General features: G+C 43.6%; 3 protein-coding genes and 2 long non-coding RNA genes across 5 annotated transcripts in view; 3 read left to right on the forward strand and 2 right to left on the reverse strand.

Annotated features, from left to right (window-relative positions):
• sox5 (SRY-box transcription factor 5) overlaps nucleotides 1-12500 on the reverse strand; it is a 589415-nt gene that overhangs the window by 487369 nt on the left and 89546 nt on the right. The gene's annotated exons all lie outside the window — the stretch shown is intronic.
• LOC134464118 (octapeptide-repeat protein T2-like) overlaps nucleotides 1-12500 on the forward strand; it is a gene marked incomplete at both ends in the record, with an annotated part of 77295 nt that overhangs the window by 42865 nt on the left and 21930 nt on the right. The window lies entirely within an intron of this gene.
• On the forward strand, nucleotides 207-788 carry LOC134464701 (uncharacterized). Its single transcript, XR_010038034.1, has 3 exons — nucleotides 207-281; nucleotides 373-473; nucleotides 731-788. It is a non-coding gene; the product is annotated as an uncharacterized LOC134464701 (long non-coding RNA).
• Nucleotides 941-3352, forward strand: LOC134464702 (uncharacterized). Its single transcript, XR_010038035.1, has 3 exons — nucleotides 941-1000; nucleotides 1690-1781; nucleotides 2294-3352. It is a non-coding gene; the product is annotated as an uncharacterized LOC134464702 (long non-coding RNA).
• LOC134464773 (uncharacterized) overlaps nucleotides 12476-12500 on the reverse strand; it is a 1173-nt gene continuing 1148 nt past the window's right edge. The window contains exon 1 of the mRNA XM_063218119.1: nucleotides 12476-12500. This exon is cut by the window's right edge and continues 1148 nt beyond it. Within this exon, the coding sequence (XP_063074189.1) occupies nucleotides 12476-12500 (25 nt within the window).

The raw sequence follows: 12500 nt of genomic DNA on the forward strand, positions 1-12500 counted from the left end.
ACTCTGTGCAGTATTTACGAAGGGACTGGTTGGTTTATATTTTGTTTATGTAAATGAAAAATGTTAAGTTGTGTGTAGTAGTGACACAAAAGCCTTTCATATATTTATTTAAGGTTGTCTGTTGTCTGTTTGAAGGTGTGTCTGCAAAGCTCTGAAACGTTTTGTCTTGTTTTTATCTCTTCTGCTCTGGATAAGGTGGACTTCTCTGGGTGTGTAGGAAACTGGAACTAAGTCACTGAAGAAGTAAACCGATGAAAACCGATTTGGATTGTCTGAGAGATGTAAGTCAGTGAGTTCAGGATAAATGTGTATCAACTGTATTGTAGGCTTATTACTTGAACAATAAAATCACAACAACTGCTTATTTTTCAGCTGTAGGACACAAGTAAGAGGAGAAGAATGCTGCTCAGCTGGGTCGGCGTCAGCCACACTACTTATTCAAGAAGCCCTTGGATATCATCGGCATGTATGAAGTAAGTTTTTAATGTCATGCACAACAGCAGGCGTGAATGCGCTCGCACACGCGCACACACACACACACACACACACACACAAACAATGAGAGCTGGCCTGATATTGTTCTTTGATGCTGTGAATGTGTATGGAATGCCTACTGTCTGGTGTCACTTCAGACAATTTTGCTACGGTTTACTGTATGTTCTGTCTATCTGTCTGCCAAACTCTCAAACTTGTTGTCTGTCTTTTTGTCTTCCTCTTTGGGCACCGGCAGGCACAGTCATTCCGGTAGTCCGTTCCTCGATGGACGTGATGACCTGGCACCAAAACCGGAGCTGTGTCTGCATCGAGGGAAGAACGCGGCACTGAAATGTGAGTGTATGATCCAAGAATTGTAAACATGGGTACCAGTTGTACTATATATTTCACAGTAAAATCCCAATTACTCATAGTTCTTTTTCTGCTGTAGGACACAAATACTTCTGCTCTGCTGGGTCTGTGACACTACTTATCCGAGGAGTCCTCAAACATCAGGATGTAGGAAGTAAGATCTTTTTATGTCATGCATAACAGCCCATGCGTGCACGCACGCACACACACACACACACACACACACACACCACACATATGCTCATACACACATGCACACACACACACGTACAAAACATGCGCATGCACACCCCACTCTACACCACACACACAACCTTAAAGGGGCACTGTGTGACATTTTTAGTTGTTAATTTCCAGAATTCATGCTGCCCATTCACTAATGTTACCTTTTTCATGAATACTTACCACCACCATCAAATTTTAAGTATTCATTATGACTTAAAAAATTGCACTTTTCATACATGAAAAGGGGGATCTTCTCCATGGTCCGCCATTTTGAATTTCCAAAAATAGCCATTTTTAGCTGCAAAAATGACTACTTGGACCATGCTAGAAAATATTTGTTTATTACTTAGTAAACTTTCATGCAAAGATCAAATTTGGCAATAGGCAGCCCAGTTTCAATGAGCAGCATAGTTGCAGTACCTTTTTTGACCATTTCCTGCACAGTGTCCCTTTAAAGGAAAATCCCTACTAGTTTCAACATCCAATTATATTTTTCTCACTACCACTGGCTTGTCAGGACCCAACAACGCAGTTCAGGATAAATGTGTATGTCAGCTGTATTGTAGGCCTATTACTTTAACAATAAAATCACAATAACTGCTTATTTTTTGGCTGTAGGACACAAGTAAAAGGAGAAGAATGCTGTTCAGCTGGGTCGGCGGCCACACTACTTATTCAAGAAGCTCTTGGATATCATCGGCATGTATGAAGTACGTTTTTTTATATCAATGCACAACAGCAGGCGTTAATGCACACACACACACACACACACACACAATGAGGCCTGATATTGTTCTTTGGTTCTGTGAATGTGTATGGAATGCCTACTGTCTGGTGTCACTTCAGACAATTTTGCTACGGTTTACTGTATGTTCTGTCTATTTGTCTGACAAACTCTCAAACTTTTTGTCTTTCTTTTTGTCTTCCACTTTGGGCACCGGTAGGCACAGTCATTCCGGTGCAGTCAAGTCAGAAATAACATTTTATATACCAGTGTGTGTGTGTGTGTGTGTGTGTGTGTGTGTGTGTATGGCAGACGCTTTATAACCAAAGCGACTTTCAAAAGAGGACATAATCAAGCCAACATCACAAGCAAATACAAAGTGCACAGGAGATATACAGAACAATATAATTTACCTAAACCATATTTATGATGACTGAGATGGAAAAGCCATGTCTTGGCCTAATCATTTACACTTTTCTTTTCTTTTGCTTTTTCAAGACTTGTGGTGAGATGCCAAGAGCTGCCATGAGGGATATGCAACCTGCAGCTTCACCGTGCTTTTGGGAGGTCATCTACTACGTGAACCTTAATATCTACAAGCCAGCTACTTTAAATCCTTGAAAGGGTAGTGATGTCAATCAAACCAGATCACGAGACAAGGTCCTGAGGTACAAACTGTCAATATAATTGCGACATCCCTGTCAGTTCTTTTGGACTGAATACATGCTGTGTTTGAAATGTATTATTCGGATAACCACCCATCAGGGAATACCTTGTCTGTTAATGACAGATAGACCTGCCATGGACATGCAGTGCACACTTTGATGTTTTTTTATTTTAATGTTTTCTATGTTTTTTCAATGTTTTTTATTTATGTTCTGTTATATGCTGGTTATGTAAGTACTGTATGGAATGTAGTGACTGTAGAGACCAAGACAAATTTCAACCTGGGGACAATTAAGTTCACTCCACTCTGTTAGCGCAGTTATGGATGCACTGTAAAGTTTGTAATTAACAAAAAGTACGGTGAGAAGCCTGTTTGTGCAGATGGACCTGCTGGCGGGTCTGTTTACTCATAGCTAAAAAGCAACATATTCTCTGTGCAAAGCACATGGGCTCTTCGCAAAGGGGTTAAACATTTTAATGTGCTGTTTTACAGTGTGCTATACAAAAGGTAAGGTGAAACTAAATTTTTGAATTTCTATAATTGTACAGTGTCACTGAAATCAAATGGTACATTGGTAAAACAGAACCATTTCCTTTAACCCCTTTTAGCAGACCCTATGTTTTAACTTTACTGTCACCAATATTGTAATGACTGAGTTTTAACCTGTTACTTAAGGCTCTTGGTAATGTCATAGCAATGTTGCTGTGATGTAGTTGAGTCTTTTCGGTCATGAGTGATCAGTCTTGCTGATAACCCATCTTTGCAAAGAGGCTACAAAGATGCATGTAAATTCAATTAAGGTTTTATTGCTTCAATGCTATGATGTGTTAATGCTACACTGCTGTGATTTGCATCTTTATAGTATACTTTTATGAAATGTATTGTTAATTATCTACTTTGTTCAGCAATAAAAAAAAGAGATCTGAAATATTATGCATTCTTGTATTTTGTTTTGATCTCAATTGTATTGGTAAACAATTATGGTATATTTCACCTTAATGTACTAATGTAAAGTCATAATTGTTTTTTGTAAATCTCCTTGCAATTTAAATACCCAATATTGGGTTAAAGTATGAACCCAACAAAGAAGTCAATATGACCCAATAATGTGGTAGTAGGTCTGACCCATGTAATGGGTTCTTTTAACACAGCAATTTGGTCAGAATGACCCATTTAGTTGGTTTAGAGGAATGACCCAATCTGAGGGTTAAAATATTTTAACCCAGACAAAGGGTAGGCCCAATACTGAACCAGGGCCTGGGTCAGAAAATAACCCAATTTGGGTTGTTTTTGACCCAGCCTTTTTAAGAGTGTATATGAGTTTATAGGATGGTATCAAATAAGTAGTACTTAAAGGGGTATGCCACTATTTTGGGGCTTAATGCAGTTAAAATCGTTGGCTGGGGTTTATAAAGGTGGAAAAGTGTCTTATTTTTCATGTTAAGCGTTGTCTTGCTTTAAGACAAGTTAAAAGAGGGAATATGTCGCTAAGCTAGTGAAAGTCAATGTATCCATGTAGCATGCTACAATGCTACACGGATACATTGACTTTCACTAGCTTAGCGACATATTCCCTCTTTTAACATGTCTTAAAGCAAGACAACGCTTAACATGAAAAATAAGACACTTTACCACCTTTATAAACCCTGGCCAACGATTTCAACTGTATTAAGCCCCAAAATAGTGGCATACCCCTTTAAAGGTACACTGTGTGAGATTTTTAGTTGTTTATTTCCAAAATTCATGCTGCCTATTCACTAATGTTACCTTTTTCATGAATACTTACCAACACCATCAAATTCTAATTATTCAGTATGCTTGGAAATATTGCACTTTTCATACATCAAAAGGGGGATCTTCTCCATGGTCCGCCATTTTGAATTTCCAAAAATAGCCATTTTAGCTGCAAAAATTACTGTACTCTTGGACCATAGTAGAAAATATTTGTTTATTACTTAGTAAACTTTCATGTTAAGATCAAATTTGGCAATAGGCATCCCAGTTTAAATGAGCAGCGTAGTTGCAGTACCTTTTTTGACCATTTCCTGCACAGTGTCCCTTTAAGATAACGAGCTGATTTGACCCGTCCATTGTGTTTGTGAACGAGGCCTTTGCATGTTATCTTGCGCTCCACAACATCCTGTGACAAGTTGGGTTTAGGTATGGTTTTGATTCGGGCATCATTTCACACAAAAAACGCCATTTTCCCCTGTTGGTTTTGCTGTTTTGTTTACAAAGGTAAGGCAGCAGAAATGTACCTAGGCTCCGCTCTCGCAGTGACGCAACACCTTCGGCTCAGCTACACTGGATCAGCCCAGGAGCTTGTTCATGAAGATTCAGGTTCCCTTCCCTGCACAGCGGGAAACTCCAGCCACTTTGTCGGGAACTATTCAACTTTTAGCATTTCCAACCGCCCTGGGTAGAGGCGTGTTCAAGGCGGTAATGTTGTTCAAGCAGAGATGTTCTATTGGGACCAAGAAATGTTTGGTTTAAACTTTGGCTCAGCCTTTTCTGCCCTCGACCAATAGCAAACGAAGAGATGTGGGTCAACCATGCCGTTTTTAAGGCCATTGAATGTTCGTTGTTATGCTCTTGGTCAGACCAAGTCTCGAAGAGATTTGAAAGTCATGATAATCAGGCTAGCAGAACTGTTGCTTTACTGACAGCTTAGAGTTAGGCATGGCTTTGTTCAGGGCACAGCAGAGCATTTTCACATATAACAACAAGATATCATAGAAAAAAATGCACCTGCTCAAGTGAAAAAAAAATCCTTCCCATGGAGTTGAGCCCACCACTGAATTTACAAAGGCCTCATACCTCGATGTGGAATGCACTGGCGTGACATACAGTGCCATGAGAAAGTTTCGGCGCCCTTTTGGAAAATACATCGGTTTATTTCTCATTGAGCTTTTTAAGTAGCAACTTCATTTTAACATATGTTAAACTGTAAGGAAAGAGACACATTTCAGCAGTGGAAGAATGTTCATAGGTGTTACAGAAACAATTTTGTGTGGATTTAAACAAATATAGGTGTGTGCATAAATATGGGCAGCCCAAAGAAGGTATACCATGTAATATGAGGTGTTAATTCTTCCACTGCTGAAATGTTTCTCTTTCCCTACAGATTAACATATGTTAACAAGAAGTTGCTACTTTAAAAACTCAATTAGAAATAACCCAATGTGATGATTTTTTCAAAAGGGCGCCCAAACTTTCTCATGGCACTGTAAATAGGCCTTTACATGATGCCAGGCTGGTGCTTATGTGCTTTTATGTGGGTGGGCAAATGGGTTGTCCTTTGTCCTTGTACGGTTATATCAACACTGTCTAGAAAAGTATGTAGAGCATTTTGTGCGTGCGAGGGGGTGTTCGGTTGTGTCTGTGTGTGTGTGTGTGTGTGTGTGTGTGTGTGTGTGTGTGTGTGTGTGTGTGTGTGCGCGTGTGTGTGTGTGTGTGTGTGTGTGTGTGTGTGTGTGTGTGTGTGTGTGTGTGTGTGTGTGTGTGTTGCCTCACAGCTTGAGTGGTGTGTGTGTGTGTGTGTTGTGGTGTTTCTGTCACATCGGGGCTATTTTCTGCTGTAACTGTCTGACAATGGTGTGAAGATGAGCGGTTAGGGGAATAGTGTGTGTGTGTGTGCGTGTGTGTGCGCGTATGTGTGTGCGTGCATGTGTGTGTGTGTGTGTGTGTGTGTGTGCGCGTGCGTGCGTGCGAGCGAGTGTGTGTTATAGCCATTGTGTGTTGTCTGTGTGTCAGTACGGCTATCAATGCAAACGCTATACATGTCTGCATTGATGTAGAATAGTAAAGCCTTTTTTATTACATTTATTTATTCATGTTTTTATTACCTCCGCCAGGAGGTTATGTGATCGCCCGAACTTGTGTGTGTGTTCGTCACGCTGATATTACATGGCCTGCCACAGGGTGCGCAAGGACCACTGAGGAGGAGCCCTGAGCAGCACCACTTACTAACTGGCGTACCTTCACGCAGCCACACCGGGGCAGAGCATTGAAGTGAAATGCATTACCGCAGTCAAAATCGCTATCAAAAAGCAGCCTTAGCTACAGTCTCGCAGATCGTTTAAGTTCACAATGCTGTCACAAAACATTCATATAAAATGAAGCTCAAAGAAAGGCGCGCGCGCGAATTGCGTTAGTCCACGGTGATTTGCTGCTTCCCCAATCCACGCGCACTGAAGCCATCAGCACTACAAACATTCCATAGACTAGTTCCTAGACTTCATAACGAATGAACGCTGGCGATGCGGCGAACAGTGATTTTCAATACGAAATAGAGAGCAGGCCCGGGTGCCGATCATCTGCCCACAGCACCAAGACCAACTCGCAATAACCCTCATGAACGGATTCCCATAGGCTATTCACAGGTAGAAGGAACTTCTCCAACAAGTGTAGTGTCGGAATAGACAATGATTCCGCTAGCTGCGACCAGTCGAGTCGACATGTCTCGCGCTAAGCAATTGCGTTTGTAGCACAACGTTGGTGTCACGATATTGAAACAGCTAGAAATGTTACAAGTGGAGTTACCTCTCAAAAGTGTGTTTAGCCTAACGAAATAGCCCAAAACAATAACTGACACTCCACAACCATCCATGCACTGCCACTGGATAAGGAGATTCTTGCACATTTCATTCTGATTCAATAATTAAGTGAACGGCTCAAAGTAGCCACAGTAGCCTATGTTGTCTTGTTATTACAAATATATATATATACGTATAGCCTATATATATATATATATATATATATATACAGTCCCAGGAAAAAAGTTTGTACACCCTTTGAAATTTCTTACCTTTCTGTCAAAATTGGTCATAAAACATGGTCTGATCTTCCCGGAAATCACAAGAAGGAACAACCAGAGTCTGCTTTAACTAATTCAACCCAAACATTTACAAGTTTTCATATTTTCATTGGCCATAAGATGTAAACATTCACAGGACAGCAAGGCATAAGTAAGTACACCCTTGCATTCAATAGGTTTTAACCCTAAATTAGTCGCAATAACCTCAACCAGATGTTTCCTGTAGTTGCAGATGAGATTAACAAAACAATCTGGATGTATCTGGTCTCCCTCTTCTTTAGAAAACTGCCTCTCTTCAGCTAGGTTTGTGGGATGTCTGGAGTGCATAGCTTTCTTGACTTCATGCCATATAATCTCAATTGTTTTTTGTCAGGGCTTTGACTGGGCTATTCCAGAATGTGTATTTCATTATTATGAAGCCATTCTAAAGTCGATTTGCTTCTAAAGTATGGGTTGTTGTCACATTTCAGGACCCATACTCTTGTGTGCTTCAACTGTGTGACAGACTTCCTCACGTTTTTTCTGTAAAATATCACAATAAACTTCTGAGTTAATTGTTCCACTGAATGGCTTCATAATAATGAAATACACATTCTGAAATAGCCCACGGTTCAATTACCTGAACACAAATGCTATGTAGCCTATAGGCCTAAATGCATGAAACCACATCATGACTCTACACCTATGTCCAAAATGAACTGAACTTCTTTGGCGGAGGTCTGCGTTCTCTGAATGCATTTCTAGTTTTTTTTTATTGTTATTATCATTGTTATTGTTGTTGTTGTTATTGTTATTCTTATTATTGTTATTAATGATTCACAGTTACTGCATTATCAACATTATCTGCATTCACTAGGCACATACCAGTGTCCCACATAGACACTCACATGTAAACACACATACAAACACACACACATACGCGCGTATATGTGGCACATTTAGTACTGTGCACTGGCTGCCTGTGTGTGTGTCTCTGTAGCAGGATGACCGGCGATGGAGTGGACGAGAGACAGTTTTTCTTTCCAAAAGGAAAAGCTTTTCTTTTTATTTTTCTTCTTTTTAGATTTTTCTTAAAAGTGCGAATACGTACAGTGCATCCCAAAACAGCAAAACAAAGATGACAAAATCTTGAAACAAAAATAGGCAAGAGTGCCAGACTATGTCTATCAGACCCTGAGCACTACTTACAGACAAGGCATGAAGCACAACCTTCCACTACGACGCTTCCCCAGACACTGAGGCTCTGAGCCATTTACAGAGTAACTGCCCCTCCCTCAGGAAAGCCCATTCACAAAATAAATCAATCAACTAAATAACAATAACAAAACCCCAAAATAACAAACCAAAGAAAAGTAAACAAAATACAAAAACAACCAAAACCATTTTCATAAACCAAAACCCCTTCTAAGCTTAGAAAAAGACAATGCAAACATTACCGGTAAAAACACCCCCGTTTAAAATGGTCTACTCCGCTGAACCGCGGCCACCCCACTATTTAGGCACATTGGCACATACCCTCGGTTTCCCCAAACCAGGAAGTGACTGCTGATGGTAAGCTGGTGAGTTTAACCTGAATCAGAAATGTTTGTAAATGATTTTAACCAAAATAAACCTTCATAATTTTAACCTGTTGCAAGTGATGATGTTTTAACCATCAGGATCGCTAACCAGATGAAAGATGATGAATGATAAACGGTATGAAATGCGCATTTTGAAACGCGGTAAGAATGACACATTGTAACATTAGAAATGCCGGTAGGCCTTTCCCTGCACTCTAAGTTACGATGCTAGGTTAAAGTTATGGCAAATGAAGGTGATGAATGACTGAACAATGAACCAGGGAAATGAAAACAGTACATACGGATGAATGGAGAGTGAACCACAGTCGGCGTCAGTGCAGCATGATGTTACTTGCCGGCTAATTACTGCCTGAACGCTATAGGCTGCGTAAGCGTCACAGCTCAGTCTGTGACATTGCCTCCCCCTTCTGAGGATGCCCCCTCTGCTGGTCTAGAAAGGAAGTCTGCAGGGACATTTAGCTTCCCAGACCTGTACAATACCTCAAAATCAAACGGTTGCACAGCCAGGAACCACCTAGTGATTCTTGAGTTAGTGTCTCTCATTCTCCCTAACCAAGACAATGCCCTGTGGTCAGTTTCTAAAACAAATTTCCTCCCCAACAAATAATATTTAAAAGAGTCCAATGCCCACTTAATAGCGAGACATTCTTTCTCAACAGTGGAGTAGTTGCACTCCCGCGGCAGCAGTTTGCGACTGATGTACGCCACAGGTTTCAAGTGTCCGTCTTCTTCCTGCAGCAATACCGCACCAAGGCCTCGCTCTGAGGCATCAGTTTGAACGGTAAAAGTCTTGTTGAAGTCAGGGCTGAGCAGCACAGGCTCCCTGCACAAGGAGTCCTTCAAGCCCTGAAATGCTGCCTCACACGCGTCAGACCATGCAACCTTGTTAGGCTGACACTTGCGTGTGAGCTCGGTCAACGGGACCGCTCTCTCGGAAAAGTTGGGTATAAAGCGTCTATACCACCCAACCAAGCCCAGGAAAGAGCGCACCTGTTTCTTGGTGGTGGGGCGCTCAGCGGCCTTGATGGCCTCGACCTTCCCCACTTGAGGTCGGATGACACCCCGGCCCAGCATGTAGCCAAGGTACGCCGTCTCCTCCCTGGCCAGAGAGCACTTCTCTGGATGGATGGTCAGACCCGCCTCCTTCACCAAGGAGAGGATCTGTTGCAGGTGCTGCAGATGCTCCTCCCACGTGGAGCTGTATATGCAGATGTCGTCCAGGTAGGCGGCGGCAAAGCCCTCAGTCCCTCTGAGGAGCCGGTCCATCAATCTCTGGAACGTCGCTCCCGCTCCATGCAACCCAAAGGGCAGCACAGTGAACTGGTAGTGACCAAAAGGAGTTCTGAAGGCCGTCAGCTCTTTGCTGTCCTCAGCCAACGGCACCTGCCAATAACCTTTGCAAAGGTCAATGGTGGACAGGTATTTGGCTTTGCCGAGGCGCTCGACGAGGTCATCAACCCTCGGCATGGGGTACGGGTCGAACTTGGACTGGGCGTTGACCTTCCTGCAGTCCAGGCAGAACCGCAGGTTGCCGTCCTTCTTGGGGATGAGGATGATGGGGCTGTTCCACTCACTGGACGATGGCTCGATCACCCCCAGCTCCAGCATCATGTCCAGCTCGTCCCTCAGCACGGGCAGCAGGCTCTCTGGAACACGGTAGCATTGTTGTCTCACCGGCTGCTGGTCTTTCAGGGGGATGCGGTGCTCCACCATCTCCGTCCGTCCCGGCTGCTCCACGAATAGACCCTCCGGAAGAATGGCGGTCAGCTCCTGCTGACGGTCGTTGGGCAGATGGCTCAGGTCCAGCGTCAATCCTTCTCCCCAGCACGGTAGGTACTGCTCGTTGTACTCCTCCTCTTCCTCAATGGCACGGATGAAGAGGGCAGACACCTCTGGCTGTTGCTCTTGACGGTCAGTCCACTTCTTCAGCATGTTCACGTGGTAGACCTGGTGCTTCTTGCGGTGGTCCGGCATGTGGACCTCGTAAGTCACCGGTCCCATCTGCCTGGTAACAGCATAAGGCCCCTGCCACTTTGCCAGCAGTTTGTTGTCGGAGCTGGGCAACAGCAGCAGGACCTTGTCACCAGCCTGGAAACAGCGTGATCTGGCAGAACGGTCGTACCACGCCTTTTGTCTCTCTTGCGCCCTCTGCAGGTTCTCCTGTGCCAGGGCAGATGCAGTAGCAAGCTTCTCCCTCATCTTCAGCACATAAGAGATGATGTTGGTGCCAGTAGGCGTCTCACCCTCCCAAGTCTCTTTTAGCACATCCAGGGGTCCTCGAACCTGGTGTGCATACAGGAGCTCGAAGGGGGAAAATCCTGTCGACGCCTGGGGTACTTCTCTGTAGGCAAAGAGCAAGTATGGTAGCCACTGGTCCCAGTCCTTGCCCGAATCTTCCACAAACTTCCGGAGCATGTTCAAGAGGGTCTGGTTGAACCGTTCGACAAGTCCGTCGGTCTGTGGATGGTAAGGAGTGGTTCTGATACGCCTAATGCCTAAAAGATCGTAAACCTGTCTGAGGGTTTTGCTCATAAAGTTGGGGCCTTGGTCGCTGAGCACTTCGCGGGGTATCCCTACTCTAGAAAAGAGCTGCAGCATAGCGGTTGCAACTCGCTTGGCTGTAACATCTCTCAGGGGGAAGGCTTCGGGGTATCTTGTGGCGTAATCACAGATGACAAGAATAAATCTGTTTCCTGATTTGCTCTTTTCAAGGGGGCCTACCACATCAACTGCAATTCTTTCAAAGGGTGTGTCAATAACGGGTAGGGGGATCAAAGGGGCACGGGCAAGATTTTTACCTGCTGACAGCTGACACGGACGGCAAGACTTGCAAAATTCTTTCACATCAGAGAAAAACCCTGGCCAGTAAAAGCGCTTGCTAATTCTCTGTAATGTCTTCATGTAGGCCAAGTGTCCAGCCCAGGGTATTGTGTGACCCAGTTACAGCACTTGCCTACGGTACTTCTTGGGGATCAACAGCTGCATTCCATCCTCACTCTGTCTGTACAGTAGGTCATTCTGCACAACATAGCCCTCCCTACCTAGCACAGGACAATACTCAACACCTTCTTCAGCTTTCTTAAAACTCTGTTTCAGTGTGGGGTCTGCACGCTGTTCCTCTGCCAGATTACCAGTAAAATCAACATCAGACAGTTCAGGGGGGTCAATATTCTCAGTCTGCACTCCACTTTGACTCACTGTATCTTCAACATTCTGTCTGCGCCTATCACACCTTTGTTGCCTAGTCAGTGTGGGCTCAACAGGAACATCTTCACCATAATATGGCAACTCGGTTAGCTCAGCTTGGTGCTCCCTAGCCTGCGCTCTTGTCACAACACAACACAAAGCAGTCTTGTTCACCAGCTCAGATAGTATTGGAAAATCCTGGCCTAGCAACACAGGATATGGCAGTTTAGGCACTAGTCCTACCCTCAGTAAGTATGTCTGTCCCTGCACTCTGACATACACATCAGCTGTCTCATGCTCACTTTTATCTCCATGAACACAGAAAATGGTCAGCTTGTCATTGCAGTTACGGAACTCTAGGGGGACTAGGTCAGCCTGCACTAGCGTCTGTGAACATCCAGTATCTATCAAAGCTTTAGCAGGTTTACCATTTAGCTCAACAGTGATGGTGGGGTC

Source organism: Engraulis encrasicolus, chromosome 15 (genome assembly GCF_034702125.1).
Source record: "Engraulis encrasicolus isolate BLACKSEA-1 chromosome 15, IST_EnEncr_1.0, whole genome shotgun sequence".
NCBI lineage: Eukaryota > Metazoa > Chordata > Actinopteri > Clupeiformes > Engraulidae > Engraulis > Engraulis encrasicolus.